Source organism: Mustelus asterias, chromosome 16 (assembly GCF_964213995.1).
Source record: "Mustelus asterias chromosome 16, sMusAst1.hap1.1, whole genome shotgun sequence".
Classification (NCBI taxonomy): Eukaryota; Metazoa; Chordata; class Chondrichthyes; order Carcharhiniformes; family Triakidae; genus Mustelus; species Mustelus asterias.
In genome coordinates, this window is record NC_135816.1 from 7,568,378 (window position 1) to 7,583,229 (window position 14,852).

A 14,852-nucleotide genomic window follows, 5' to 3' on the forward strand; every position below is an offset into this window, starting at 1 on the left:
TGTATTTCCCACCCCTCCTTAAAAAAAATAAAAGACAAGGTTTCAGCTTTCATCTCCAATCTTTGCATTGGTTGCAATGTGACTTCATAAACCGTAAAAAAAAAATCAGGTTTAACAAATCACTATGCTGGAAGCACTGTCACGTTTTAAATTTTAATTAAGTGCTAACAAGACAGCTCACTCACCGCTCATTTAAAACATTTCACCCAGTATCTGTCACTGACTAGCAAGCACGTACAGCTGAGCAGGTGCAAAAGGAACTTGTACATTGTGTTCTGGTTTTCACCAGTTCATACCCACATTGCCACTGCTATTACTTCTGATTTGAGGAATCCAGAACAAGGGAGCACAATCTTAACATCAGCTCAGTGGAGCTAGTAGGAAGTAGTTTCTGCTACATGGAAATCTGAAACTCGGGGTTAGGGGAAATTTCCAGGCCTGTGATCGACAGAGTTTTGTTATTAAAGGATGTCAATCAAAGGCAGATAAATGAAGATGAAGTATACATCAGCATGATTGATTTGAATGGTCTGCTGCATGGCCTAACCTGATTCCTATGTTTGTATGTCAGTTTGAACTATATTCACACTCGAAATGAAACCTATGGTGTAACCATAACATTTTAAAGGGACAATGATACAATTCAAGTGTATATATTATACAGGATTTGAGGCTGTAGGTTTATCATGCTATACTTTTCTGAGAGATTTTATTTTCTAATTCTCCACAAATGATAAAAGCTTGGCATTGCCATTGAACACTAGCTTGTTACGAGCTATAAGTGTATTAAACATTCTTCAGTTTTACTTGATGTTTTTGCATAATTGTCATGTTGACTGTAAACGATATTGCATTGATACCGGCAACTGTAATTTAATTTCTCATGCAAATCTATTGTTGCCCAAAGTGCTTTAGCGTTAAAGGTGCTAATTGAAATTGCGTGCCAAGGAGGTGCAGCTGTTTAAAATGAGAAAGCTGGTTTCTCCCAGCACCCGTCCTTTTGATGGCGAATTGAGTAAGTGTGAATGGTGATGCAGAGCTGTAATGATCAGGTAAGTTCCAGGTTTAGTTTGTGGGCCCTCCTGAAGAACAATTAGAGATGGGCAATAAATATTGGCTTTACACATGATGCCCAAATCCCATAAACGACTATTTGAAAAAAAATCAGCCCAGGCCCTTGCTCCCAATCTCAATGCACTGACCCCTGGTGGACACTGGGTCTATTGCTGTTGGGTCAGAGTTAGGCTTTGGCTGGGGTTTGACTGCCCTCATATATCAGTGAACATCCTTCAGCCAAGGTTCTAATTTTGACATGGCTGTTACAGCAGGATATTGGGCTGGGCTGGGGGGGGGGGGGGGGGGGGCTTAGGTGGGAAAAAGGAAGGGGATGTGCTTAAATGAAAATAAATGGGTATAAACTAAAAAACAATTTCTCAGCACATTTTTTCATTTGATTATAATTTTCTACTGAAGTAATCTAAAATAAATTGTTGGGCCTTTACCTGCAAGATGGGTTTTTGTCAAGAAATTGTAGTTAGGTTTTTTATATTGAGTGGTTATGATTTTGTGCCAGATTTTTGATTTTTTTCTAATTGCTTCTGAAGAGACTGCCTCAATACAGTTCAAATGGGCTTTAAATTCATGTAGTACCTAACCCGATTGGTGATGAGCTCCAACAGTGCTTAAAAAAAATCTATTCAACTGTGCAGGGCATCTCAAACTCAGTATGAAATTGTTCTCACCCAAACACAGCAACATTCAAAACTCACAAAATAGGAGCAGGAATGGACCATTAAGCCTGCTCTGCCATTCAATATGATCATGGGTGACCTTGGGTTTCAGCTCAAGTTTCCTGCCCACCCCACATATTTTCTCAGCCTTTAAATGTATTTAACAATGGAGTACAAACTAAAATCTGCAAACCCTTTCACTTTCCAACACCGATCTCTAAATAAGATTGGCTTTTCCTTTTCTAGAGCACAGGCCTCGAGGCCAATTGTAATGTCCCCATAACTGGCCTTTGAGTTCAGCCCACTTAGAAAACATCTACTGTCCTCGCCACACAGTCACACACAAAGTAACACAGCTACTCATGTGACCACATGCCCATCTTTCTTTACATTAAACTGTACAAATCTTTATTCTAGTTATGCCCATAATAAGAGTAAGTGAGTCGATTCATAAAGAAAGCAAAGTATTTCCATGGAGTATATCACAACCTCAAGATGTCCAAAGTGCTTAACAGACAATGAAATGCTTTTGAAGTGTGGAGACTTGTAGTAAAGTGCGGCAGTCAGTTTGTGTACAAGGTCCAACGAACAGCGATGACCAGATAGTCTGTTCATCTCTTTAGTTGCAGATAATCTTTAGTGATGTTTATTGAGCAATAAATATTGAGCTTGACACTGCAGGATCTCCCCTGCCCTTGAACAGTGCCAGGGATCTTTACATTCACTGAGAGGGCACACATAGCCTCTGTTTAATGTCTCATCTGAAATTCAGCACCGTGCTCTCTCAGCACCTCACAAAGCATCAGCCAAAGTTATGTGATTAAGTCTCTGAAGCGGGATTTGAATCAATAATCTTGTGGCTCTGAGGTGTGCGTGCTAACTACTCAACCATGGTTGATATTTTTTAAAAACTGAAGCCTAAACCATGCGTGAACCATCTGTGTCCTCCTTCTCCCTTGTGACGCTGCAGTGATGTCTGTCAAAAGGACGGTTGTCAATGACACAGACACGAGGGCTATAAAGAGGTTGTTGAGAATAACCAAAGCAAATTAACTCCAGAATCAGCACAGCAAAGACAGCTAAGGCAACTAAAATGTCCCTTTGAATCGAGGACTGAACATGATGTATTAAATTAATTAACTTGATTCTTCTCAACAAAAACTCATCTTCATTTGACAGCAAGCATGTTCGACATTAAAATGTATTCAACACAATGGGCTCAAACATCCAAAACTCTGCCATTGCCACATGTTACATTAAAAGAGAACCTGAGTGATTTCACAAATACCTTATAACACAATCCTTAAATGGCGACAGATCGTCTTAACGTTTTGCAGTATGTCTGACTGTTTATGTACTGCATCTGCAGCCTCACCCAATCCCCATTCAGAGATGATGGATAACACCCATCGCTTAGCTCTCTGATGCTGCTAATGATGGTTTTGACCATTCACACAGATCCCTGATTCTCAGATACATTAAAATAAAGATAAAATACTGCAGATGTTGGAAATCTGAAATAAAAACCGAAAATGCTGGAAAAACTCAGCAGATCTGAATTCTCCAGATTCCAGCCTTCATACACAAAAGGATCACCCTCTGCCATTTCTGCTAACTCCAGCATGATGCCACCACAAAACACATCTTCCCCTCACACTACCATTAACTAATGCAACTATTAGCACATTCCATAGTCCTTCTCACTGCCATTAACGCTTTCTCTGTCTTGTGCCCTACACATTTTTGTTACAATATTTCCTAGCTCCCACTTATCACTGACCTATTTTACTTCACATGCTCCCTCCCCTCTTCCATTGTATGAAGTCTATCGCATTTCTTCCTCTCTTTAACTCTGGAGAAGATTCATACTGACCCCAAACATTAACTCTTTTCACAGTTGCTGTCAGATCTGTTGAGTATATCTGGTATTTTCTGTTAATATACAGGCTGTAAACGTGAGGGAGAAGGGAATATCGTGTTTGCCTCATAATACGTGAAAACAAAGTAGTCTTGCTATAAATTTGTTTTTTTTTGAGATGTTGTGACATTTGTACAGAATTAGCTTGGCTTAGATGTAGGAAACAATGGGTGATGACAGAAGGCTGCTTTAATGATTGAAAGCCAGCATCCAGTGGTGTACCAAAGGGATCTGTGATGGGTCCCCTATTATTCGTCATTTGTATAAACGATATTGATGACTATGTGGGGGGTAGGATCAGTAAGTTTGCAGATGACAAAGATTGGCCGGGTGGTTAACAGTGAGGCTGAGTGTCTAGAGCTATGGGAAGACATAGACAAATGGTCAAATGGGAAAATAAGTGGCTGATGGAATTTAAACCTACAAAGTGTGAGGTGACACACTTTGGAAAGAGTAATTTGACAAGGAAGTATTCAATGAACAGCGTGACACTAGGAAGTTCTGAGGAACAAAGGAACCTTCCTATGTTTGTCCATAGATCGCTGAAGGTGGAAGGACATGTTAGTAGGGTGATAAAAAAGGCACATGGGACACTTGCCTTTATCTATCGAGGCATTGATTACAAAAGTAGGGAGGTCATGTTAGTGTTGTACAGAACTTTGGTGAGGCCACAGCTGGAGTACTGTGTGCAGCTGTGATCACCACATGATAGGAAGTATGTGATTGTACAGAGGAGATTTATCAGGATGTTGGATGGGATTGGACATTTGCTTGCTTCATTGTAATAAAATAAAACAAAATAAAATAATAAAATAAGCAAAAGATTTGTCTCAGCAACTGATGGAGCAACTAACTCGTTGGGACTTATCTGGGACAGGGAGATTTATGCAGGTCAGGTAACTTTTGAAAGATGAGTGTGCTTATAAATAGGGATGGGAGAAAGAGACACAACAAGAATAAAAGGGAGCTTGGTTTGGCCTATGTCTAGGGAGGTTTAGATTCTCTTTAATCTTGAGATAACCTTGTCCCCTGATTTTCCTTATCACTTTAATATATTCTTCATACAAGTTTAATGTTGCTGTGATGTGATTTGAATTGTGCATCTATACATGTGAGGCCTGATTTTAACTCCCTTCCGGTTACTATGGTAGCAACCTGAAAATGGGTCACTTGCTGTCAAACTAACGGTGATGTTCCAGCCATCATCATCTTGGACAGAGTCCCAGAATGGGCAGCATGAGCTAACCCATTTAAGGCAGGAAGCCACTGTAACATGCAGGTTGGTTATCATCATGTACATAAAACACAAATTGCAATTTTGATCTAAATGTGGCGGGGGCCTTGAGATGGGCCAAGCCTCGCTCCATCTTTGCTCCCTACATTCTGATTTTAAATCCTTCCTGTGGGATGTAATCGTATGTCAAGACCCAAACTAGGATCAAAATGTAGCAGAACAAACTTCCTCAGCTAGGAAACCCATCTGTACTGAACAGCATAAGAACACAATAACACAGGAATTAGGAGCAGCAGTAGGCCATTTGGCCCCTCATGTTCGATAAGACCATGGCTTATCTGATTGTGGCCATAACTCCACTTTCCTGTCTTCCCTCCATGACTCATGATGTCCTTGCAATGAGCACACGAAAATTAGGAGCTGGAGTAGGCTCCACTCTCAGATTAGATAATGACTGAATTGAGAAGCACTTATACTATAATCACAGAGTTCTTGCTAAGTGAATGTGGCAGAATTACTGCTGTGTTGTCAATGTGTGATGAGAGGTAGGTTCCGTTACAGGTAACAATCACCAACACAGAGTGTGTGGAATATCTCACAAATCTGCAATTCCTGAATTTAGCTGCCAGCTCCCATGTTGCTTCACACCAGAGTGGAGTCCTGGATCTGTCTGCTTGTCCATATGTGAAGAGTTCCACTCAGCAGATTCCAAATGCTGGCCAAACTTAGTGCAAGATGCCAGTTGACACATATATTCTAGCATTAAATAGGTCCAAAATCAAGTTCTGCTTTCCAGTGAGTGGAGTGAACCATTTGAGAATGTTTAAAATTTGGCTATGCACACTAGTTATATATGTAAAAATTCACCTGCAACATTTTCTTTTGTGCAGTTTATCTCGTGACATCTGCTTCATGGTTCTGCATAAAAGACATTGAATTCTGTTTTGGCTCAGCTTAAAGCTTAGACGCTGGCTGTGAGTGTCAGATGTCCAAGGTTCCAAATACTGCGATTCTCTCCCTGGCTGACATGCCTGGCACTCACAATCTGCTGAGGAGAACTCAGATAATATGGACAGCACATGTTGCCAGAATGCCTGAGGAGCCCTTGTCAAAAAGGCTTATCTATCTCGAGCTAATTGAAAGGAAATGTTGGGATAGAGGCCAGGAAAAGTGCTTTAAGGACAACCTGAAGTTCTCAGTAAAAATTTCAACATTGCCCAGAAACTTAGAGTCATAGAGGTTTACAGCATGGAAACAGGCCCTTTGGCCCAACTTGTCCAAGCCGCCCTTTTGTTTTTAAACCCCTAAGCTAGTCCCAATTATCTGCATTGGGCCCATATCCCTCTATACTCATCTTACCCATGTAATTGTCTAAATGCCTTTTAAAAGAAAAAATTGTACCCGTCTCTACTACTACTCTGGCAGCTTGTTCCAGACACTCACCACCCTCTGTTTGAAAGAATTGCTCCACTGGACCCTTTTGTATCTCTCCCTTCTCACTTTAAACCTATGCCCTCTAGTTTTAGACTCCCCTACCTTTGGGAAAAGATATTGACTATCTAGCTGATCTATGCCCCTTGACTTGAGGTCCACTATGCCTGCTAACTTAAGCGAGCCTCGCACAGGATCACTCTATATTATATGATCTTATCAGCAAAGGCCCCACCTCCAATGAACAGAGCATTATCGCATTGGCCATCAGAAAGCCAGAGTTGCAAGCACCTCTTTTGCACCAACAATACATGTCTGTCCCACATCTGACAGGTTGTTTTGCGCTCAAATTTGACTGATTGGTCAGCTTTGAGCACGTTACACCTGAAACTTAACTCACTGAATTCAAGGTCATGGTCATCTTCAACTGTGTAGGATAAACACAAAGACAGCGATGAGGCCGACAATGTCAATCATGACCAACACCTCAGGTAACTTTAAATCAAAGCAAATTACTGCAGATGCTGGAATCTGAAACATCAGCTCTGCTCTCTCTCCACAAATGCTGTCAGACCTGCTGAGATTTTCCAGAATGTTCTGTTTTTGTTACCACAGGTAACTTGCTCCCTGGTCTCCAGCACTGTTGCTTTGAAGCTGCCCATGAAATGATGCTTGAGAATCCCCAATGATTCTACCACCAGGTTCCTGTGCCTTTGCCCAACTCCTCTGGGTGTGATCTTCAGCCCCTATTACCCCCTTCCCAGTGGCATAACTGGCATTGATGTCACCATCAATGGAGAGATTATGTGCACAAGTTCATGAAGCAACATATCCTACAGCATAGGATATTAATGCTGCTTCACGCATTGCACTAGCACTCTGAGTTTTAATGGAAACCAGTTGAGTGTGGGAGATTTTTTGCTCGACCCATGTTTGATCAGCCTTTCATTATGAGTCTATTAACTCAAGGAAGTAAGCCATGTCGGGTTTGGATTGATGCTAGTAATTAGACTGGTTTCAATTATGTTGTGCAGATCATGCCATTTCATCTTCCACGATTAAACAGGACATAACTTAGTGCACCACAGACTTCCGTAAAAGCACAATTGTGCTATGAAGCTCAATCTGGCCTCATTTTCAGCCTATATTCCAGAGAATGGGGAATACAGCTATGACTCACCTCCATATGGAAATAACAAGGAAAATGGTACAAACTCATTTCTTGAGTAAATTTTGCTACAATATTTTCCATTCTTTATGACAGTGCTACAATTCAGTTTGCGATTTCACCTTCTACACTCCTCCCGTTCAGTTTCCTTCTTATCTTTTGTGGAATTGGGGAATATTTCTGTAGCTCTTTTCCCACAGAGGAATAAAGGGGTGTGCTGCATCAGGATGATTGTACAGAAGACATTGCTAGGCAGAACAAATAATGTTTCCTGATTCTGAAAGTCATGTTCTTAAGCAAAATTTATCGAGATCTTCTAATTCAAAGAATGCAGGCACTGAGTTAGCCCAACAACGGAATAGATACCTTAGATAGGGAGGCTTATACTGATAACAACATCAGTTTTAGTCCCTGGCAAGTAGAAATGGGTCTGACAAGGATTTCAGCAACAAAACTGATACAATTTGTGTGACTTACTGGAGAGAGTGAACACCCTTTAACCGGCCCCTAAATTGTTCCAGCTGAGATTCAGACCAATCTCCAGATGTAGAAATACAGCATGTGTTTCTACTTTGTGTTTGCAGGATCCTGTAAATTGCTCTGGAGTTCATTGTGTTCCTTTTATTTCCAAAAATAGCACACAAAGGTTGACATCACTGCCTTATTTGGAAAATATTGACTAAGTATAATTTTATGGGGCTGAAGATTTTTCTTTAGATCTATGTTCTCTTCTTATTTATCAAGGAGGAAGTGCATTTGGAACAAATCCAGACCCCTTTACATCCTGCTTGTTCTTTATCAGAATAAACCACTTACTCAAGGAAACAAAGGCCCCCACAGTGAAATACCAATGCACAAATGTTTTACACATTTAATGGTATTTTAGTGAAGGCAATAACCTATTTAAAGTAAATTATATTGTACAGCCTTCCCTAAAAGAGCAGAGAGAGAAATTTGAGATGAAGGCATTAATCATTTGTACTTCAGTATCTCACTAATTCCAAGACTCAAAGTATATTTTGTGTTTTGGTTGGAGAGCCTTTCTTTCTTTTTCAAATGCCCTTTGATATTGCATATTTTCAGTATTTTGGTGATAAAATTGCCAAGTGTGAAATGTGTTATGCATCTGTTGATGTTGAATGGATTAACAAATGGATTAAAGTAATATCTAGGAATTTCATGCAAACACATTGGCCGGAATTCTCCAACCATGCCTGTGGCTGGAATTCTCCGACCATGCCCATAGTTGGAATTCTCTGATCCCGCCTGTGGCTGGGATTCTCTGACCTTACCCGTGGTTGGGATTCTCCAACCACACCTGTGGCCAGGATTCTCTGACCATGTCCGTGGTTGGGATTCTCCAACATCGTCCGCGGCTGGGATTCTCTGACCTCACCCGTGTCTGGGATTCTCCAGTCCCGCTGCTATAAATGGAGATTTGGTTGAGTGTCAAATTCTCCATTCTCGCTGACAGCGGTGGCGTGGTGTACGACATCATAGAATTCTGGCCAATCTCTTTTGTTACACATATTGTTGACATTGATTCCTGTCTCCTTGTCTATTTTGTGGGTGTAATATTAGTATGACAATGGACCCTTCAGCCATAGTCCACATGCAGAACTCTCTCATACCTGGATTGCTTCCAGGTTATGAGGCCTGACATCAAAATGGTTTGTTGCAAAATTATTCTTTTACAAAGCGCATCACATACCAGATGTTCTCAATTTTCATTCTTTTTCCCAACTTATATTTGCAGGCATTTTCTCACAAGCCACATTAATTATTTTTTCTTATGCAGTGAGAATCTTGAAATTCTGTGACTGAAGTACGAGTGTATGATATTCCTTTATGTTAACAGAAATGCTAATGGCTTATTTTAAATACCATATCATTTCTGTTAAGAAGATGGAGAAAAAAATTTCATGGAAATAGACCCTGTGGGTTTATGCTAATATCCGCACAGCATGACTTCCAAGTCTGTTATGTCCAGCACACTAATTGCTCATTTCTCTATGTTCTAGATACTCATGGCAAGTCGGGAAATCAGCATATCTTTCTGTTCTGTTTCTAAAGAGGAAAATACTTGAGAAAGGTTAATTTTGACCTATCTGAACAGTAGACTCCAACATGAATGTTGCTATTTGTCCAGCACTGACCAGGGATGGCTGCAGGCCGCGCACACATTAGTTTCCTTGGTCCACCAGGGTCTTTCTCGACAACACGTGGCACATCGCACGGCACATCACGTTGAACCTCGCGCTGAATATTCCGGGACACCTCACACTGCACGTCACGTGGTACTTCACGCTGCACGTCGCACTGCACTTCTCGCTGGGCTTCACGCTGTATATCACGCTGCACTCCTTCCTCCTCTAGATACTGAGTACTGTGGAAACAACGGAGACACAGTCAGTGGACATGCTGAAGAAGGTGTGAAAACCACAGATGAGTAAACCAGATGTAATTAAGGATTTTAACTTTCATCATGAATTCTTCTTCCATTGTCCTTTCAAATCAAGGATTTATTTTCCCCAAATTTCTTCCCTTCCCCAAACTCTCTTGCTCATTTCCTGAAGGCGCAGTTTTCCATTGTTTCGAATGCTGTAAATCCTTGTCTAAAGCTCACCTCTCATCCACTCTATCCTCCTTTAAGATGCTCCCTAAAACTATCACTTTTTCCAAGGTTCCACTCACCTGTCTGATGTCCCTTTATAAGCTTAGGTGCTGTGTTTTGTGTTGTAAAGGCACTATATAAATGCAAGCATTTGTCATTTTTAAGATGGGGCAAGATTCTAGACAACCTCAAAAGTTTGGTGACTAGAAAATTAATGGTTGTCAGACCCTCAAATTTGGAGGGAGCAGGACAAATTAATCAAGTTCTTGAATAAAAGCATGAGAGACCCTCGGCTTTCTACATAAAAGCAAAGGCCGGAATTCTCCAGTCTCACTCGTCTTGCTGCCACTGCAAGTGAGAACGGAGAATTTGGCACTCAGCCAAATCTCCATTCACAGCGAAGGAACTGGAGAATCCCAGCTGAAGGCAACATCGGAGAATTCTGGCCATCGAGTCCAAAAGCAAGGAGTTTATGCTAAAACTTCCTCAATCACTGACTGGTCCTCAGCTGGAGTACTGCGCCCAATTATGGGCACCACACTTATAGAAGGATGCCAAGGCCTTGGAAAATATGCAGAGAGTATTTGCCAGAATTTTCCACAAATAAGAGGCTCGGTACCACAGGCTTAAAATATTTGTCAAATAGCTAAAGGGGAGATTAGGAGAATTTGTATTACGTAGTGGGTTTTAATGATTTACAATATGTGCCAATGGTTGGCATAAAAAGAGAATTAGTTATGTAGTTGAAAATTAAAAAATGTGGACCTATGCTGAAAGAAAAGGTGAGTAGTGCTACTTGATAGTTTTTTAAAGAGCTATCACAGGTATGATGGGCTGCAAGTTCGATGATTCAATAAAGAATATTTCAACGCACACTGGCAAGTTCTTATGTGAAAATGTTGAATAGAGAAAAATCAGAGGGGTCTGTGTATCCTGCACATTAGCATGAGTGAACATTTTGGGGGGAAAAATGGATGAAACTTGGAGGGGGAAGCTTTACTTCCTTCCTCTTCCTCCCCAGATACTCTTCTGACAGTGTTGAACTGGGTGGGTTCTGTAGTTCTGTGGTGACTCGTTCTGATTTGAGTAAATGGCCATTGTGTGAACCTAGATCATCCGCAAACAATCTTTTCTGAAAATGGTACCCGTTATAAAATAATTAATTCAGTGCATGAAAAGATTCCCTGAATTATCCAGGTCACCGAATGAAGAAACTCATAAATAAAAGACTGAATGCTAAAAATAGTTACAGGAATTGCTGGAAATTCATGGAGGTCGGTCAACATCACAAACCCAAAAAGTCTTAATCCTTCTTCTCTCGACCCATACTAACTGCCTTGCTGTTTATTTCTGGCATTTTCTATTTAACTTGTTTGGAGATTCCATACAGGGTAAGTGATGGAAACAAAGGTAAATATTTATACAATGAGGATTAATATGTGGTGTTTTACTGCCACTTTATATAGTACTTTGCTATATCTGCATCATCTGCTGACAGATCAAACAGTTTTAAATTGTAAGCATGTGCTTTGGAACAAATATCATCACTATATTACTGTGCCTTTATGTCCAGGAATTGATTTTTTTCCCTCCATTCCACAGTCTGTTTTTATTAAAGGACTAGGTAAGTGGAAACATCCGCTTTCTACTAATGAGCATTTTTCACATTACAAGACGTGCAATGTCATTCAATTTCTGAAGTAAAGTTTAAAGTGGTGATTTCCCTTTAACTACAGCCAGTGCAAATGTTAGGTATGCCATTTGAAATAATCTTCAGACAACCTGATGTAATGGAAAGCATCCTCAGATTGGGAGCAGGAATTGGAAAAGTGAGTAACACTGTGTTGAATTAGCTATTCAAATTGGGAGAAATGTTGATCCAAACCTCTTTGTGTCGGTTAAACTGGCCAATAGGATGTACAGGAGTACAATTTTACAATGTAACACGAGCAACAGATTGCAAACTTTTCTCCATTGACAAGCCAGATGGTATTCAAATCTGTTGGAGAGCCACATTTTTAGTTACTCTGATGATGCATAGAAAGAAACCTACTTTTAATCATCACTTTGTTACTATGGGGATATTTTACTTGGTGCTATTTAAAGATTAATTTAGTTTAATTTCCTTTCATTTAACGCAGAAGATCGCAGGATTATGGTTTTTAGAGAAAACAATTTTCACAAGGAAAACTATTTAGCCCCTTTTAATTCTTTTCCATCCTGAGGGATTTTACATTTTAACCCTCCCACAGTGTTTCATTTTTAAAAAATCATTCCAGGGTTTCCCCTCCGCCATTGTACCAAGATTTGTATTTCAAACCTTGATTATTCTTCCTATGAAGCATCTCAGTTTCAGAATTTCCTGATATTTTTTACTCTGTCCAGTTTTTGCTATATAATTTAAAGTAATATCTCGCACAGTGGCACAATGGTTAACATTGCTGCCTCACAGCACCAGGGAGCTGGTTTCAATTCTGCACTCAGTTTACTGTCTGTGTGGAGTTTGCATGTTATCACTGTGTTTGCATGGTTTCTTCCAGATGCTCCGGTTTCCTCCCACAGTCCAAAGATGTGCAGGTTAGGTTGATTGGCCATGCTAAATTGACCCTAGTGTCAGGGGATTAGCAGGGTAAATATGTGGGGTTACAGGAATAGGGCCTGGGTGGGATTGTGGTCAGTGCATACTTGATGGGCCGAATGGCCTCCTCCTGCACCGTAAGGATTGTATGATTCAATACAACTTTTCTATTCACTGAGCTATCTTAATTACTGGAATCAGATCATGAATAAGGGATTTTGAATAGTACTAGTGATGAGAGACATTTGTTACACGGAGAGAAGAGAGAACCTGCGATTGCTCGATTTGGAGCAGAGAATTTTAGGGCAAAATTATGGGGAGTTTTGATAGAGTAAATAAGGAGAAACTGATTCCATTTGCAGGATGGTCAATAACCAGGCTGGACAGCTTTAGGATCGATGGCATAAGAAACACAGGAGGAATTCTTTTTTTATCCAGTAGCTTGTAGTAACCTGGAATACAAGGCCTGAAAAGGTGGTTGAAGCAGATTCAATAGCATCTTTCAAAAGGAAATTGGCTGAATATTTGAGGAAAGAGCAGGGAAGTGAGACTATTTGGTTTGCTGTTAAAGCAGCTGACACAAACACAGATGGACAAAATGTCTAATTGCACTTTCCAGCCTTTGATCCATAGCCCGATAGGTGAAGACACTTTTGGTGCACATCCAAGTAATTCATTTGCTTTTACCACCCTGTCAGGTAGCGAGTTTCGGACTCATTTCACCCTCCTGGGTGAAACGATTTCTCCTCACCTCCTCTTGAATCCTCTACCAATTACTTTAATTGCCACCTGGTTATTGACCTCTCTTAATGGAAATGGCTCCTTTCAGTCCACTCCATTTAGGCTCCTCAGAATTTTATACATCTCAATTAAAACTCCTCTCAGCTACCTTTTTTTAAAAACAATCCTTTTTACCATTTTCAAAGTACTCCCCCCTCACTTCATGCGCACACCTAGAGAAAAAATGTTAACGAACTATTTAGCTACTAGAAACTTCAAAGTTAAGCTCACTGCTGCCCACAGTTGACATTCACACATGCCCTTCCCAGTAGCAGCTACTAGATAGAAATCATAGGTGGAATTCTCCAATCTTGTTCACCCTGCCACCACTGACGGTGAGAATGAAGAATTCGGTTCAGCCAAAACTCCATTCATTGCATCGGGATCAGAGAATCCCAGGAATGGGTGAGGTCGGAGAATTCCGGCCCAGAAGTGGTATTCTTGTCTTCTATTTAGTTTAGGGTCCATAAAAACTATTGTGGTATCCCTGTTGTTACCCCAGTTTACACAGCACAAACAGGGAGTCAGACCCTAGCCTTTGTTAGGTTTAAATGGCTGAGTACCCCATTCTGCAGTGTTTCTATGCACTCCACCAGAGGGTAGTGGAATAGGAAAGACTGAATTGTTGATGTTTAAGAAAGCAGCCAAATGTCCTGACGAAATCACCAAGGTTTGTAAAACATTGAGGGCATGTTCATACAGTGTGTTTAATGTGCTCCATCTTTCATCTTCGTTGGGTCAAACTCCTAGAACTCCCTTTCTAATAAGTCCCTCTCGACATCACATGGACTGTAGTGATTCAAGAAGTCAGCTCACTGCCACCTTCTCAAGGGTGATTAGGTATGGGCAAAGGTTTCTGGGTTGCCAGTGATGCCCACATCCCGTGAACACATAAATAAAAATGACCAATGCCTGTACAATACCCACAACCATGAAGTTTGAATCCAATGTATACAAAACAAGTTCCAGAAAATCAGAAAAGGTTAACAAATACCTGTTTAGTTCAGCTCTGTGAGTCTGTGAGAAACGCCAGTCAGCATTTGGTTGTTTGACCTACAAAGAAAATTAATACATTGGTTAGAATGATATTCTACTTAAGTGTCATCTACCACTTTGACCCCACAAAGAAAGTTGCATCTAAAGAGGAAGGAAAGTCAAAGGACTGATCTTTCTGTACGAAAAACTTGTTGAATGCTCATATGAAAACAAATTTACAAAAGTACTCCTCCTAAGATAGATATATACAGAAGTTACAGCATCAAAAGAGTCTATTTATTTAGACCCTTCTAGACTCGAAATGTTGGCACTATTCTCTCCCCACAAATGCTGTAAGACCTGTTGAGATTTTCCAGCATGTTCTGTTGTTGTTGTTATTCACTGCAGTATTTACCTTCTATGT

At 40.5% G+C, this 14,852-nt stretch overlaps 1 protein-coding gene across 1 annotated transcript in view; it reads right to left on the reverse strand.

Annotated features, from left to right (window-relative positions):
• The window catches only part of LOC144505587 (uncharacterized), a 285,648-nt gene that overhangs the window by 41,395 nt on the left and 229,401 nt on the right, over positions 1-14,852 (reverse strand). The window contains exons 3-4 of the mRNA XM_078231707.1: positions 14,448-14,506; positions 9,638-9,867 (exon numbers count right to left, since the gene is read on the reverse strand). Of these exons, the coding sequence (XP_078087833.1) occupies positions 9,638-9,867; positions 14,448-14,506 (289 nt within the window). The remainder of the gene's footprint in view (positions 1-9,637; positions 9,868-14,447; positions 14,507-14,852) is intronic.